A 17,383-nucleotide genomic window follows, 5' to 3' on the forward strand; every position below is an offset into this window, starting at 1 on the left:
GAGATGTACAGTTTAGCACATGTTCCCCTGGATTTACACCTAAGGGTAAAGCTAAAAATCTGCCATGGGACTCCAAATCCTATTAAGTTGGCAGGTACCAATGCCATATTACTAGTTAAAGTGATCAGTTTAAGTTCATAACTGATCATACAGATAGGATTAAGTGTCAAGGGGATCACATAAATAAGACCAAGTGTCTGCTAATAACAATAGATAGAATTATAAAAAGGAGAGAATGATCCAACATGGGAAGCAGGCCACAAGCAGATTCACAGAATGACAAATGACCTAAATAGCACTCTGACCTCAGAATCAGCCCTTAAGGCATTCAGATCTGGCTAAAAAGCACATGAGAGCATTTCAGGCATGGAAAGCCAAGACACTGGTAAAAAATGACCTATATGAAGGATCTCTGTGAGATCCCAGTGGAAAGAAGGGGCCATCAAAGAAGGGTACACTTTTCTCTGAAGGGAGAAGAGTACTTCTACTTTGCTTATGTCACTGTCTAAATACTGACGGAGTTTGTGGCCTCAAAAGGCTACCATAGCTTTGGCAGTTCCTGACAAGAGCCTCAGGTAATCACTGACATCATAAATACAAGTGTTAATTGTTAGATCAACAAGAGGAGTCATTGTGCACTTATTCCTCATGTAAGACCTCTATCCTTAATGAGTTGTACTAGGAGAATTAATGGTAAAACTTGTCTTCAAATAGTTCTTTATAACTTTATGTGTCTGTGTGGGTGCAAACTGTTGAAATCTTTGCTTAGTATAGAGTTGATCTGTATATAAATATAATTAAAAATTAATCTTAATGAAGAATGGGATGAGAGAGGGAGCAGGAAGTGAGACAGTTTGGGGCAAGAGGGTGAGTATGGGGGCAAGAGCTGCTATATTCTAAAAGTTATACCTATGAAATTTACATTTATTAAATAAAAGCTTTCTAAAAATAAAAATAAAAGGATGCCATTAAGCTTCTACACAGTGATTTCAAAGGTCAAGTGATAGGTGTTCTATTTATAAATGCTAGTGTTGAGGCGGAGCCAAGATGGCGGAATAGTGAGGGTGCGCACCGATAGTCCAGGAAAATTTAGTTTAATAAAAGTGGAGTTACGGTAGCCTCAGAAAAAGGATCAGGAAAAAAATTGCAGAGGAAACTCTTCCAGAGCTAGTGGCAGTGACTCAGAGGACCTACTGGGAGAGCAGGGTCGCCCACCACGCGGAAGCCAAACCGCGGGAGCCGTAGAATCTGAGCACCAGTGCAGGAAGGGAGTCGATGTGACACACACACCAACGGGGAAAGGAGGGACGCACAGGGCTCCGAGTCCACACATCGGCGCTGGAAGCGGAGGTGAGCTCAGTAACCAGAGACATTGGCGGGGAAACGGCAGACAGAATTTTAGAGGGAAGCAGGCTTTGAAGCGGGAAAGTTCAACAGACTACAGGAGAGAAGGGGAAAAAAAAAAAAAAACTGGTGGGGGCTTACTGGTACAGACAAGTTCCACTCTCCGCCAACCTTGCAAAGGCGAGCAAGAGACAAAGAGCTGGGATATACATAATAAAAGGGAAGAGTTAAGGCTACAATTCAGTAGCCTAGGCAACCGAGTGGGAGTCCCCAGGAGAAACAAATGGAGCCTGCACAGACTCTTTGGGTAGAAGCCAGAGATCGGAAACTAAATACCATCCATTCTGCACAGCCTTGCAGTATTACTTACCTCCTGAATAAAAAATAAAATAAAATAAATAAGTGAATAAATAAATAAATAGAGATCTACCATGCATAACATTTGCACACCTGTAACCCTGAAGAACCAAGCAGAGCTCTCAGGCCGTACCCATCTCAAGCCTCCAAGGCTCCTCCAACAGCAGGCAGTCCACTTAACACGAACATAGTATATAAAAAAAAAAATAACACCACACAGTGAGGGAAAAAGAATTAACCATGCCAAGCAATAAACACAGAAATCGAGGGGACAAGATCAACAATGACACTATGATGCCTCCAAATAAACAAAACACCCCAAGCCAAGATTATGAAGATGATGAGATAGAAGAAATGCAAGATACAGATTTCAAAAAATTTATGATAAGAACATTTAGAAGTTTTCAAAAGCAAATCATTGAACTACAGAAATCCTTATTGGACAGGATTGAAAATCTCTCTCATGAAAATGAAATTTTAAGGAAGAATCAAAATGAAACGCAGAAACTAGTAGAACAGGAAAGTGTGATAGTGAAGAGAAATCAAAATGAAATGAAGAGCTCAATAGATCAAATGACAAACACATTAGAGAGCCTTAAAAACAGAATGGGTGAAGCAGAAGAGAGAATATCGGACTTAGAAGACAGAGCACAGGAAAGGATACAGTCAAACCAAAGAAAAGAAGAGGAAATTAGAAATCTAAAACATATTGTCGGGAATCTTCAGGATACTATTAAAAAAACCAACATTCGAGTTCTAGGAGTTCCTGAAGGCATGGAGAGAGAGAAAGGATTAGAAGGCCTTTTTAGTGAGATACTAGCAGAGAACGTTCCAGGTTTGGAGAAGGACAGAGACATCCTAGTACAGGAAGCTCATAGAACCCCAAATACACATGACCAAAAGAGATCCTCACCACGACACGTGGTAATTAAACTTACCACAGTGAAACATAAAGAAAAGATCCTAAAATGTGCAAGAGAGAAACGTCAGATTACTCTCAGAGGATCTCCAATCAGACTCACAGCAGACTTCTCATCAGAAACCCTATAGGCTAGGAGGGAATGGCAAGACATAGCACAGGTGCTAAGAGAGAAAAATTGCCAGCCCAGAATATTATATCCTGCCAAGCTCTCATTTGTGAATGAAGGTGAAATAAAGACCTTTCACAGCAAAAAGAAATTGAAAGACTTTGTGGCCACTCCTCCGGCCCTGCAAAAGATACTTAAAGATGTGCTACACTCAGAAACACAGAAACACCGCCATCAATATGAAAGAAGGGAAAGGAAGAACACCTACCAGTAAAAGAGCATGGGAAGCTCAAAGCATATACTAGAAAATATTTCCGGGAAAATGGCAGGGCAAAGTCACTATGTATCAATAGTCACATTGAACATTAATGGTCGAAATTCTTCAGTTAAAAGACACCGTTTGGCTGACTGGCTCAAAGAACACAACCCAACTATTTGTTGCCTACAAGAAACACATCTCTCTAACAAAGAGGCACGCAGACTGAAAGTGAAAGGTTGGAAAAAGATATTCCATGCCAACAGAAACCAAAAAAAAACAGGTGTAGCCATATTAATATCAGACAAAATAAACTTTAATACAAAAACTGTTAAGAGAGACAAAGAGGGACACTATATAATGATTAAGGGTTCAATTCAACAGGAAGATGTAACTGTTATAAATGTATATGCACCTAATTACAGGGCACCGGTCTATTTAAAAGATATGTTAAGGGAATTAAAGGGAGATTTAGATTCCAATACAATAGCACTGGGGGACATCAATACTCCACTCTCAGAAATAGACAGATCATCCGGACACAAGATCAACAAGGAAACAGCAGATTTAATCAACACTATTGCCCAAATGGATCTAACAGATATCTACAGAACTTTCTTTCAACCCTACATCTAAAGACTTCACATTCTTCTCAGCAGTGCATGGAACCTTCTCTAGGATTGATCACATACGAGGCCATAAAGCAAGTCTCAGCAAATTTAAAAGAATTAGAATCATACCATGTAGCTTCTCAGACCACAGCGGAATGAAGCTGGAAATTAGCAACTCAGGAAACCCCAGAAAGTATGCAAACACATGGAGACTGAACAACATGCTCCTGAATGAACACTGGGTCATTCAAGAAATCCAAAGAGAAATCAAAAACTTTCTGGAAGTAAATGAGGATAACAACACAACATATCAAAACTTATGGGATACAGCAAAAGCAGTATTGAGAGGCAAGTTTATAGCAATAGGGGCCTATACCAAGAAATTGGAAAGACACCAAATAAATGAGCTTTCAGCGCATCTCAAGGACCTAGAAAAACTGCAGCAAACCAGACCCAAATCTAGTAGGAGAAGAGAAATAATTAAAACCAGAGAAGAAATTAACAGGATTGAATCCAAAAAAACACTACAAAAAATCAGCCAAGCGAAGAGCTGTTTTTGAAAAAATAAACAAAATTGACACCCCATTGGCCCAACTAACTAAAAAAAGAAGAGAAAAAACCCAAATCAATAAAATCAGAGATGAAAAAGGAAACGTAACAACAGACACCACAGAAATAAAAAGAATCATCAGAAATTACTACAAGGATTTGTATGCCAGCAAACAGGAAAATCTATCAGAAATGGATAGATTCCTGGACACATGCAATCTACCAAAATTGAACCAGGAAGACAGAGAAAGCCTAAATAGACCCATAACTGTAACAGAAATTGAAACAGTAATAAAGGCCCTCCCAACAAAGAAAAGCCCACGACCAGATGGATTCACTGCTGAATTCTACCAGACATTTAAAGAAGAATTGATTCCATTCATTCTCAAACTATTCAGAACAATCGAAAAAGATGGAATCCTCCCAAATTCTTTCTATGAAGCCAGCATCACCTTAATCCCTAAGCCAGAGAAAGATGCAGCACTGAAAGAAAATTACAGACCAATATCCCTGATGAACATAGACGCAAAAATCCTCAATAAAATTCTGGCCAATAGAGTACAACAACACATCAGGAAAATCATCCACCCAGACCAAGTGGGATTCATCCCTGGTATGCAGGGATGGTTCAACATTCACAAATCAATCAATGTGATTCACCACATTAACAGACTGCAAAAGAAAAACCATATGATTATCTCAATTGATGCAGAGAAAGCATTCGATAAAATTCAACACCCTTTCATGATGAAAACTCTAAGCAAATTGGGTATAGAAGGAACATTCCTCAATATAATCAAAGCAATTTATGAAAAACCCATGGTCAGCATCCTATTGAATGGGGAAAAGTTGGAAGCATTTCCACTGAGATCTGGCACCAGACAGGGATGTCCACTCTCACCACTGCTATTTAACATAGTTCTGGAAGTTTTAGCCAGAGCCATCAGACAAGAAAAAGAAATCAAAGGAATACAAATTGAGAAGGAAGAAGTCAAACTATCCCTCTTTGCAGACGATATGATCCTTTACTTAGAGGATCCAAAGAACTCTACTAAGAGACTATTGGAACTCATAGAGGAGTTTGGCAAAGTGGCAGGATATAAAATCAATGCACAAAAATCAACAGCCTTTGTATACACAAGCAATGCCATGGCTGAGAAAGAACTTCTAAGATCAATCCCATTCACAATAGCTACAAAAACAATCAAATACCTTGGAATAAACTTAACCAAGGACGTTAAAGATCTCTACGATGAGAATTACAAAATCTTAAAGAAAGAAATAGAAGAGGATACCAAAAAATGGAACAAACTGCCATGCTCATGGATTGGAAGAATCAACATCATCAAAATGTCCATTCTCCCAAAAGCAATTTATAGATTCAATGCAATCCCAATCAAGATACCATAGACATTCTTCTCAGATCTAGAAAAAATGATGCTGGAATTCATATGGAGGCACAAGAGACCTCGAATAGCTAAAGCAATCTTGTACAACAAAAACAAAGCTGGAGGCATCACAATACATGATTTCGGGACATACTACAGGGCAGTTGTAATCAAAACAGCATGGTACTGGTACAGAAACAGATGGATAGACCAATGGAACAGAATTGAAACACCAGAAATCAACCCAAACATCTACAGCCAACTTATATTTGATCAAGGATCTAAAACCAATTCCTGGAGCTAGGACAGTTTATTCAATAAATAGTGCTGGGAAAACTGGATTTCCACGTGCAGAAGCATGAAGCAAGACCCCTACCTTACACCTTACACAAAAATCCACTCAACATTGATTAAAGACCTAAATCTATGTCCTGACACCATTAAGTTATTAGAGAACATTGGAGAAACCCTTCAAGATATTGGCACAGGCAAAGAATTTCTGGAAAAGACCCGGGAGGCACAGGCAGTCAAAGCCAAAATCAACTATTGGGATTGCATCAAATTGAGAAGTTTCTGTACTGCAAAAGAAACAGTCAGGAGAGTGAAGAGACAACCGACAGAATGGGAAAAAATATTTGCAAACTATGCAACTGATAAAGGGTTAATAACCAGAATCTACAAAGAGATCAAGAAACTCCACAAAAACAAAACCAACAACCCACTTAAGAGATGGGCCAAGGACCTCAATAGACATTTTTCAAAAGAGGAAATCCAAATGGCCAACAGGCACATGAAAAAATGTTCAACGTCACTAGCAATCAGGGAAATGCAAATCAAAACCACAATGAGGTTTCACCTCACCCCGGTTAGAATGGCTCACATTCAGAAATCTACCAACAACAGATGCTGGCGAGGATGTGGGGACAAAGGGACACTAACCCACTGTTGGTGGGAATGCAAACTGGTCAAGCCACTATGGAAGTCAGTCTGGAGATTCCTCAGAAACCTGAATATAACCCTACCGTTCGACCCAGCCATCCCACTCCTTGGAATTTACCCAAAGGAGTTTAAATTGGCAAACAAAAAAGCGGTCTGCAGCCTAATGTTTATTGCAGCACAATTCACAATAGCCAAGAACTGGAACCAACCTAAATGCCCATCAACGGTAGACTGGATAAAGAAATTATGGGATATGTACTCTTTAGAATACTATACCGCAGTAAGAAACAACGAAATCCAGTCATTTGCAACAAAATGGAGGAATCTGGAACACATCATGCTGAGTGAAGTAAGCCAGTCCCAAAGGGACAAATACCATATGTTCTCCCTGATCGGTGACAACTGACTGAACACCAAAAAGGAAACCTGTTGAAGTGAAATGGACACTATGAGAAACGGTGACTTGATCAGCATAGCCCTGACTGTTAATGGACAACTTAATTCATTATCCCTCTTTGTAGTTTTTTTTGTTTTGTTTTTGTCTGTTCTACTTAATATGACTGGTTTAATTCTGCAATTATCACACAGTTATTCTTAAGTGTTGAAATTTAACTGAAAAGTGGTCCCTGTTAAACATAAGAGTGGGAATAAGAGAGGGAAGAGATGTACAATTTGGGACATGCTCAAGCTGACTTGCCCCAAATGGTAGAGTTAGAAACATACCAGGGGACTCCAATTCAATCCTATCAAGATGGCATGTACCAATGCCATCTCACTAGTCCAAGTGGTCAATTTCAGTTCACAATTGATCATAATGAAAGGACTAAGAGTCAAAGGGAGCACATAAACAAGTCTAGTACCTGCTAACACTAACCGATAGAATAAATAAAGGGGAGAGTGATCCAACATGGGAAGCGAGATACTCAGCAGACTCATAGAATGGCAGATGTCCTAAATAGCACTCTGGCCTCAGAATCAGCACTAAAGGCATTCGGATCTGGCTGAAAAGCCCATGAGAGTATTTCAGGCATGGAAAGCCAAGACACTCTGGCAAAAAGATCTCTGTGAGTGAGATCCCAGTGGAAAGAACAGGTCTTCAAAGAAGGAGGTACCTTTCTCTGAAGGGAGGAGAGAACCTCCACTTTGACTATGACCGTGTCTAAACAAGATAAGAGTCGGAGAACTCAAGGGGCTTCCATAGCCTTGGAAACTCATAACTGGTGCATAGGGAGATTACTGATGCCATAAACAGGAGTGTCAATTGGTAAAGTCAACAACAGGAGTCACTGTGCACTTACTCCTCATGTAGGATCTCGGTCCTTAACGTGCTGTACACTGAGGCTTAATGCTATAACGAGTACTCAAACAGTATATTTCACTTTGTGTTTCTATGGGGGTGCAAACGACTGAAATCTTTACTTAATGTACACTAAACTGATCTTCTGTAAAAAAAAAAAAAAAAAGAAATTATCAATTCCCAACTTCACTCTCACTGGGATTAAACATGACAATAGGTCTGATCTGATTTCATCATCATTTAAAAAAATCATCTATTATTTTTCACTTTATGTTTCTGTGTGGGAGCAAACTGTTGAAATCCTTAGTTAATGTATACTAAGCTGATATATCTGTATATTAAGATAAATGAAAATTAATCTTGATGTGAATGGAAGGGGAGAGGGAGTGGGAAAGGGGAGGGTTGTGGGTGGGAGGGACGGTATGGGGGGGAAGCCATTGTAATCCATAAGTCGTACTTTGGAAATTCATATTCATTAAATAAAAGTTGAAAAAAAAAGAAACAAAGTCAAAACACTGGGGAAAAAAATGTATGCTAAACTGATCTTCTGTATATAAAGAGAATAGAAAATGAAAGAAATACCATGCTACTAATTTGTTAATAAATATAATCTATAATTTTTACATACACACACAAAAAATAAATAAATAAATAAATAAATAAATAAATAAATGCTAGTGTCAAGCAGGCTGATGGGAGGGAGGAGTCTTGTCATTCAGGGACAGACCAATAATGGGACTTTTACCTTCACCTGTTTATTTTCTGAGTTTGTTGAAATCACTGAATTGTGCCACTGTTAACCTCTCTCATTCCCAGTGTCATGCTATGACTGTCTTTCAACCTTCTGCTCAGTGTTTCTGCCCAGAACTCGAGAACTAGAGAAGGGAGGGAACACTCCACAGTGAGGACAAGGCCTCTTTATTCCTCACATCCATTATAAAAAGTCCCCTGTCCCTCTGGTGTGAATCCCAGCTCGGCTGCCTCCTCGGGCATGAACAGGTGAACATGGCTCTACTCTCTGCCACCACTTATCCAGACATTAGTCCCGAATCTGAGATATATGTTCTGCTTCTTAACATGCCCAGTATTCTCCAAACTTCCTCAGCAAATTTTCTGCTAGAGTAAAAGAACCAGGGCCTGATTGTTTACCTTGATTTAGGGCATGTGCAATGTCTGTCAGAATTTTGAGCCAGCCTGAGCTCTGTCATGGAATCACTCCTTGCTAGGTATGTCTGCCCCTAGGATTGTCAAATTCGTCTAATTCTGTTTCTGTTCATGGTTCTTGGAGGCCTGTTTTTATGCCACCACCTACACCTCGACACTCCTACCTTTAACAAAAATAGGTCAGTGTCAATTTTTAAAAATAGCATTCTCTGTCCTGAGTTACTAACACTGAATGTGAATATTCCTTTTTCCATAGAGAGAACTGAAGAGCATGATTTGCTGATCAGAGAAGCAGCAATTTATAGAGCAGTGTTTTCTTACCTGAGCTACCCTGATGGCATTTTGGATCCGCACGTCTTTCTCACACTCCTTTGTTTTCTGTAATGTTTGCCATATTACGTTTCTAAAGCCATCCTGTTCTTCATCTCCCTGAAGTTCCCAGGACATTTTCACCAGGTTATACACTATGCTATAGTATCCTCTCCAGATTACTTGATCACCTGTTTAAAAATAAATATCCTTTAAGAAGATACTCTCATTTACTTGACTAAAGTACAGTTGTGTGAAAAACAAAATAACAAAAAAAGTGATTTTACTAAAATTCACAATAACATTTTGAAGACTGTAATTTGTTTTTATTTCTACATTTTAAAAATATTAATTATATAAAGGGAACAAGTTTCATCTGTTTCATATATACAGTTTTAAGAGTATAATGATACTTTCAAAAATTATCCTTTCTCCTCCTCGGTCCCTCTGCCTTCCTTTCTTATTCTTTTAAAGACTGTAAAATCTAAGCTTTAAAAATCTCTGACCTTCCACTACTATTACATCCTTAATTTTAAGACATCATGAAACACTTTAAAATTTCTACCTGCATCATCAGTGAACTTTTATAATATATCACAGATATAGGGGGGAAAAAATCACTGGCTATTATAAAAAAGTATCAAGCCCTGTGAAACCTGGCATTTGAACCAAGCAGAAAACTTTTAATGCAAAAAGCAGACAAAAAATACTGATATATACTATAAATTTTTTTCAATAACAGTAACATAAATCAATTGGAATAGGGGAAAGAAAGTAATCAATGCAGAGGAGATGAAAAAAATCCAAGACTTTCCTTCTTCTAAAGTTTTGTAGTTTTTCTTTTTTTTTAGATTTATTTATTTATTTGAAAGGCAGAGTCACAGAGAGGCAAAGGCACAGAGAGAGGTCTTCCATCCGCTGGTTCACTGCCCAGATAGCTGCAATCGCTAGAGCTGTGTCATTCCAAAGCCAGGCGCTAGGAGCTTCTTCCAGGTCTCCCATGTGGGTGCAGGGGCTCAAGCACCTGGGCCATCTTCCACTGCTCTTCTAGGCTACAGCAGAGAGCTGGATTAGAAGTGGAGAAGCCAGGACACAAACCAGTGCCAATATGGGATGCCAGCATTGCAAGTGGCAGCTTTAGCCGCTACACCACGCCATTGGCCCCATCACTGCTCCTCTTGAAGAAAGATACAAAGAGAATCTGAAATGCTACATCCTCAACTTTCCTTAAATCAATTTCATTTTAATACAGGTTAATAATAATAACAATAACAATAATCATTGCAAAACATACATGGGAGCAACAGATATGTGTGACAATTCTTGTCCTCACTGAAATCCTGCTATGGAGCTCTTACTATACTCAGAAGAACAGAAGAGAATACAAGAATCTGAATTGGTTAGAATGTTATCTAGAATCAACCAGCTTCTGACTGATAGAAGAGGTGATGGCTGGGCTAATATTGCCGCAGTCAACGCAGCCTCTCCTTTTTTTCTTTGCATTTCTTACCATCAATTCCAGTCATAGGAAAGGAAGACACTATAGACGGTGTAAAGGAGATAATGCATTTACTCACTTTAGAAATGGAAGGAATAAGCTTTATGTACAGCTTCCAATATGAAGGCACCATCTATCCTCTCCGTTGTTGCTACTTTAGGAGAGTCATTGCAAGCTATAAAAATGAAGCTATACTTATACACTCAGTTCTTACAAAAATGTCATTTTACCCTCATATCAAATACAAATTTGGGGTGCTACAATATTTGAAACTTATATTGAAATTATGTTCATGTAATTATAAATAAATGTGAAACAATTCTTTTTTAACAAATGATAATTAGTATTTTTCACTAAATTACATTAAAATGTTTATATTAAAATTTAATCAATAAAACATGAATTATTTTCTTTGTTTTGACTAATGTTAGAGAAAGATAATTTGTGAATTCAATTAGTTGATGATTCTGGAAGACTAGAATAATCTGTATGAGAAAGATCAGTGAAAATGTGTTTCTTTAAATAAAAGTTAAAAAAAAAAAGAAAATGTGTTTCTTATTGATCTAACTGGGCCACAAAAGTAACAGATCAGAGAGGCCGGAAGAGGAAGAACAGGACCTGGAAAAAGCGAAGCTTTATCAGACCTTATTCAATAAGTACTCATAGGAAAAGTGCAAAGGAAGATTCTAGGGAAATATTTCAAATGGGATGATATCTGAAAAATCAAAGTTGGCTCAGGAATAAATACTGTAAAAGCTTCCTGATCATTATTTTAAATTTTTTTAACTTTATTTGAAAATGGGATGGGGGGTGGTATCTGTCATCTGCTGGTCACTCCATCTTCCTGTCGTACGTTCTGCTTCACCATTATCTTTCTAAATCTGACCAAGTGGCTTTCCTTCTCACAACTTGGCAAAGGAATGCTGTTTGTCCCTATGTAAATTCCAAATCATACAGCCAGAAAACCATGGCTCTGCCTGTGTAATATGACATCTTAGGAATACATACATCACCCTTCATTCATTCCCACCACTCTTACAAATATACTTACAGCAGATTAAGCTACTGAAGTCCCAAAATATATATCTTATTCAATCTTTTAGCCTTGGTACCTTACCCTTGAGATAACTAGAAGTCACTCTGTCCAAAAATACATGCACACTACAAGTGGATCCCTTGCATTCTTTTCACTAGAAAGCCTTCTCTGAATCCCTGTGGCAATCTAGTTGCTCTGTACTAACAACATTACAATGCATTACAACATATTGTAACAGAGTTTTTATTCATATATTCTAAACTACTGGAGCCAGAGAGCATCTTTTATTTACTTGTACATCCCTAACACTTAGCATCATGCCCAAACCATAATAGATCTAATTTATAAAGATCTGTTCATTGAATGTGGGAAGGGAAACAGCAGTCTGCATTTGTATGGACCTGAGGGATTTCCCAATACACAGAACTTTCAGGAATAAAACAAGGACAACTCTGAGGAAATCGGCATAGTAAGACTAGCAGTAGAACTCCCGGGAGAAAGGTAACTGCATGAAGAGACAAGGAAGAGGATACTAGCAAAGACCTCCAGTGGAGCTCAGGTGGGGAGTTCAAATTAAAATGGACAAGACAGGATGGGCTTTTGGCACAAGGTTTAAGTCACTGGATAGGTTGTCTTCATCCCATATTCAAGTGCTTGATTTCAGTCTGGGCTACCCCACTTCCAACCAGCTTCCTACGAATATACACCCTGGGAGGCAATAAGTGAAAGATCAAATATTTGAGTCCTTATCACCCACGTGGGCGATCCAGATGGGAGTTCTCAGCTCCTGGCTTCAGCCTGTACCAGACCTAGCTATTGTCATTCGGGGTGTGAACAAGCACATAGAAGATTTCTCCCTCTTTCCCTCTCTCTCTGCCTTTCAAATAAAATGGAAAAAATAAATATAAATACAAAATGGATAAGGTAAAATAAAATAACATGACTGATGGGTTGAGTTTAAATGGTAGATGTTTGAACAAAGTAGCACTGTTATACCTATTCAATGCAATGTTAGGTCTGTTCAAGCAAAAAATTGGGAAGCATTTATAGGAGTTTTATGAAGTAATCAAAATTTTTGCTGTGATGGGCATCAAGGAATTGGAGACGAATGGACAAATTCAAGATATGGCAGAGGGGCTGGCATTGTGGCATAGAAAGTTAAGCCTCTGCCTGCAGTGCCGACATCCAATATGGATGCTGGTTGGAGTCCTTGCTGCTCCTCTTCTAATCCAGCTCCCTGCTAATGCGCCTGGGAAAGCAGAAGAAGATGGCTCAAGTGCTTGGGCCCCTGCATCCATGTAGGAGACCTGGATGAGCCTCCTAGCTCCCGGCTTCGGCCTGGCCCAGCTTTGGCTGTTGTAGCCATTCGAGGAGTGAACCAGCAGATAACCCCCCTCTTACTCTCTATATCTCTGTCTTTCAAATAAAATAAATAAATTTTTAATTAAAAAAAGAACCTGCCCCCACCAAAAAAAAAAAAGACATGGTGGAGAAGATCCAGTAAGACTTCTTAGCCATGGGGCAGAATGAGAATGGGAGTGAAGAGATAGACATTTTTAAACTCAGGAGATTCAAACAATTATGAAAGCACTTGCAAAAATTAGAAGCTGTACAGAGAAACCAGTATGGAGAACAAGGATATAAACATTATTTGGACAAGTGGTATGAGAGAGGCATACTTGTAAAAGTATGGCTGGAATGCAAATAAAACAGCAAGAATGAGATTAAGGATTTGTGAATCATTAACAAAGAAGATAATGCTTGAATTCAATGTAAGGAAATACATAAATTTTTGAAAAAGAGAAAAAAGTTTTTGAACAATACTACAAATAAAGTATACTGTATTTTAATGTATTTCTAAATGTATTTCCAGAGTCCAAATTCTTCCTAATATCAAGAGTGGTTGAGAAAAGTACATACAAATCACTTTTTTTTCCCAAATTTTAAATTCTTATTTTCTTGAAAAATAATATTTCACAAGACTATAACAGATTATCAATGTGAATATGTTGGATTTTGAATGTATGAGACTAATGATGAATCCATCAATACATTCTGTTAACTATTTTCAAAAAAATTCCTTTGAAAATTCCACATTTTAAAAGTAAGCTGTTCACCTGTTGATTTTAACTTCAGTGAAATACTCCTGATGAATGGTATTTGTGAGGAGAATCTATTATATACAATAGACTGACAGTCACTGAAGAAAAAAACCATCTCAGACAGATGGTGTGTGTTACAACTGTCACAAAAAGTGGACTGCATTTCTAGTCTGTGCGTTCAGACATGTGCTGAGAAGCATGGCTGCCATGAAACTCCTCATCCAGGGACCACATAGAGCAGAAGGTGCTCTTCTGTTCTGCTTTGAGTGCCCTGTGGCAGCTATCAAAGATGTCACTTTAGATACACTGAGAGAAAAACTGTCTGTGTCTGCAGCAAAACACGCAGCAGTCTAGGAAATCAAAAATGCTGAATGAAGAAAATTATTAATAAATTCTAATTATTTATTGGGGCCTTTCATTGTAGCAACGCTTTGGGGGGATAGCTTTGTGGGGAGCACTTTTCAAACTTTATTTTAAAATATTTCAAATAATACAGAAATGAATAAAGAAGAGTTGAATGAGCACACACAGATTTCACAGTTTTGAATAGATTGCCATATTCACTCCATGTGTGAATGTTACATACATACACATAAATGCCATTTTTTAAAACAAGGATATTAATATTGCATAATGTGGGATTCATGACAAAGATCATAAATGTAGAAAAAAGAGTATATTATAATGTAAGGATTATAACAGTGAAAACAACACATAAATATATGTACTAAATAATGACACATATTATAAATATAATACTATAGCATATATATATATAAATATACTTCCAAATATGAGAGAAAACACATGAAATTTGTCCATGTCTGGCTTATATTACTTAGCATAATTCCAGCTCCATCTATTTTGCTGCAAATGTCAGCATGTCACTATTTTTTTGTGGCTAAGTAATATTCCATCATGTATAAATACCTCACATTTCTATACAGGCCTCAGTTCATGATCATCTAGATTAATTATATATCTTTGCTATTGTGAACTGGACTGAAGGCAACATAGAGGTGCAGGTATCTCTTTCATATACTGACTTAATTTTTTGGTTATATTTCCAGAAGTGGGAAAGCTAGATTATACAGTAGCTCTTTTTTCAGTTATCAGAGAAATTTTCCTAATATTTCATAATGGCTATGAAAATTTTCACTCCCACCAACAGTAGATTAGGGTTCTCTTATCTCCATATTCTTACCATATCCTTTTTGTCTTTTGGATAAACGCCATTCTAATTAGAATGAGATGATACCTCATTATGTTGTTATGGTCAGTCCCTTAGTGACATTGAGCATATTTCACATATTTGTTGGCTATTTGTATTTATTCTTTTGAAAATTTCCATTCAGAACCTTTGACCATCTCTTAACTAGTTTGCTTTGTCATTTTTAATTTCTTTTTCTTAATTTTTTAATATAATGTGAAAATATTTCATGTATTTCATAGATAACAATTCTAAGATAACCATACTTCTCTCCCCTTTTCCTTCTTTAATTTCTTTTTCCCTTAATTTTTGCAATAACATAATTTCAATTTACTTTATAATCACAGGCTTAATGCATCACTAAACATAATGTTCAACAAGTAAAAAGATATCAGAGAAAATATAATTGTTTCTTGGGACTGGCTTATTTCTCCATTCAATAAATAAAATGTCTCCAGTTGCATTTGTGAGCTCATTATATATTCTGGATATTGATCTAGTTTGTGAATAATTTCTCTCACTCTGTTGGTTGTCTATTCATACTATTGTTTCCTTTGCTGTGCAGAATCTTCTTGAGAGTGATACAATCCCATTTGGCTACTTTTTTTTTTTATTTGTGCTTTGGGATCTTATTCATAAATCTTTCCCTATGACAATGTCTTGAAGCGTGTTCCCTATAGTTTCCTTTATTAAACTCATTAGTCTAGAAACTGATAGAGGAAACATTTGGTAATAGAAACTATTAACTTCTATCAGTTTCAGATCTTGCATTACATGCTTGATTCATTTTGAGTTGGTTTTGGTATAGGTTGCAAGGTTGGGGTCTTATTTCCAACTGCTGTAATGAAAAATCCATTTTCCAACACCACTTATTAAAGAAATGGTCCTTTCTCCAATGAATTTTTTGGCACATTTATTAAAGATAAGTTCATCGTAGATTGCAGACTTATTTCTGAAGTTTCTATTCTGTACTGTAGGTCTTTGTGTCTATTTTTATGCCAGTATCATGCTGTTTATGCTATAATAGCCCTGTAGTAGGTCTTGAAATCTGGTTTCGTGATGCCTTCATATCTCCATAATGAAAGAAAACAAAGATCTGAGTATAAGTGAACCAAAAAGAGAATAGAAGAGTAAGAAAAAATCAACAAGCTTCGGGGTTTTTTTTTCAGCAATGAACAAAATTGAAAGTTGTTAGCCTAAATTATGAAAGCGAAAAGACTCAAATAAACAGTCAGAAGAGGAGACATTACAACTGATGCCACAAAAATAAAAGGGCTGATGAAAATACTATCAACAATTATACACAAAAAAGAAAACTGGGATCAAATATAAATCTCTAAAAACATACACCTCACCAGGATTGAATCATGAAAAAAGTATAAATCTATCTATAACTTTTAATTCAGCTATAACAAAAATGATTAAATCAGCAATTAAAAGACTCACAATCAAGAAAAGCACAGGATAGAGATGACTTCAATCAAAAAGTATAACACATATTGATTTAATATAAATCCTATTTGAACAAAACATAAAAAACATAGTAGAGGAGAGAAATGTTTCACACCTATTTTATGAAACCAGCATTATCCTGCTAAGAAAACCAGACAGATACCATAAGAAAATAAAATTTCAGGCCAATACCCTGATAAACAGTATTCATCAAAATATTTGGAAAGCAAATCCAACAGAATATTAAAAAGATCATATACAATAATCAAAAGGGATTTTTCCTGGAGATGCTAAGATGGCTCAACACAGTAAAATCAATGCATGTGATAAACATAAATACAATGAAAAATAAAACACATGATCACTTTAGCTCTTACAGAAAATATGTTTGATATAATTCAACACCCTTTTTTAATTTTAATTAAGATATCACATTTCATGTACTTCATATCCACAGATTTAGGGAACATAATGATACTTCCCACACTATCGTACCTCTGCCCATGCTCCAACCCTTCCTCCTTCTCCCTCTCCCATTCCCACTCTTTAATTTTACAAAGATCTACTTGCAGTTTTCTTAATGATCATAAAGTTAACACTACATTAAATAAAAGAATTCAAAGAAATAGCACAAAGGAAAAAAAAACAGCAGCACTGTTCCTAAACAGAAGAGACAATGGCTATAAACAATTATCAAATTTCAAAATGTCCATTTCATTCTAATACATTGCATTTTAGGCACTCTACTGGTTATCTCAGATCAGGGAAAACATATGGTATCTGTATTTTGGGGATTGGTTTATTTCACTAAGAACAATGGTTTCCAGTTGTGGCCATCTTGTG

General features: G+C 37.0%; 1 protein-coding gene across 1 annotated transcript in view; it reads right to left on the minus strand.

Annotated features, from left to right (window-relative positions):
- The window catches only part of TMEM232 (transmembrane protein 232), a 351,105-nt gene that overhangs the window by 147,786 nt on the left and 185,936 nt on the right, over positions 1–17,383 (minus strand). Inside the window, exon 12 of the mRNA XM_089312847.1 lies at positions 9,255–9,433. Coding sequence (XP_089168973.1) covers positions 9,255–9,433 — 179 coding nt within the window. The remainder of the gene's footprint in view (positions 1–9,254; positions 9,434–17,383) is intronic.

The sequence above is a fragment of the Oryctolagus cuniculus genome, chromosome 14 (genome assembly GCF_051225735.1).
Source record: "Oryctolagus cuniculus isolate XC-2025 breed Fujian yellow rabbit chromosome 14, ASM5122573v1, whole genome shotgun sequence".
Classification (NCBI taxonomy): domain Eukaryota; kingdom Metazoa; phylum Chordata; class Mammalia; order Lagomorpha; family Leporidae; genus Oryctolagus; species Oryctolagus cuniculus.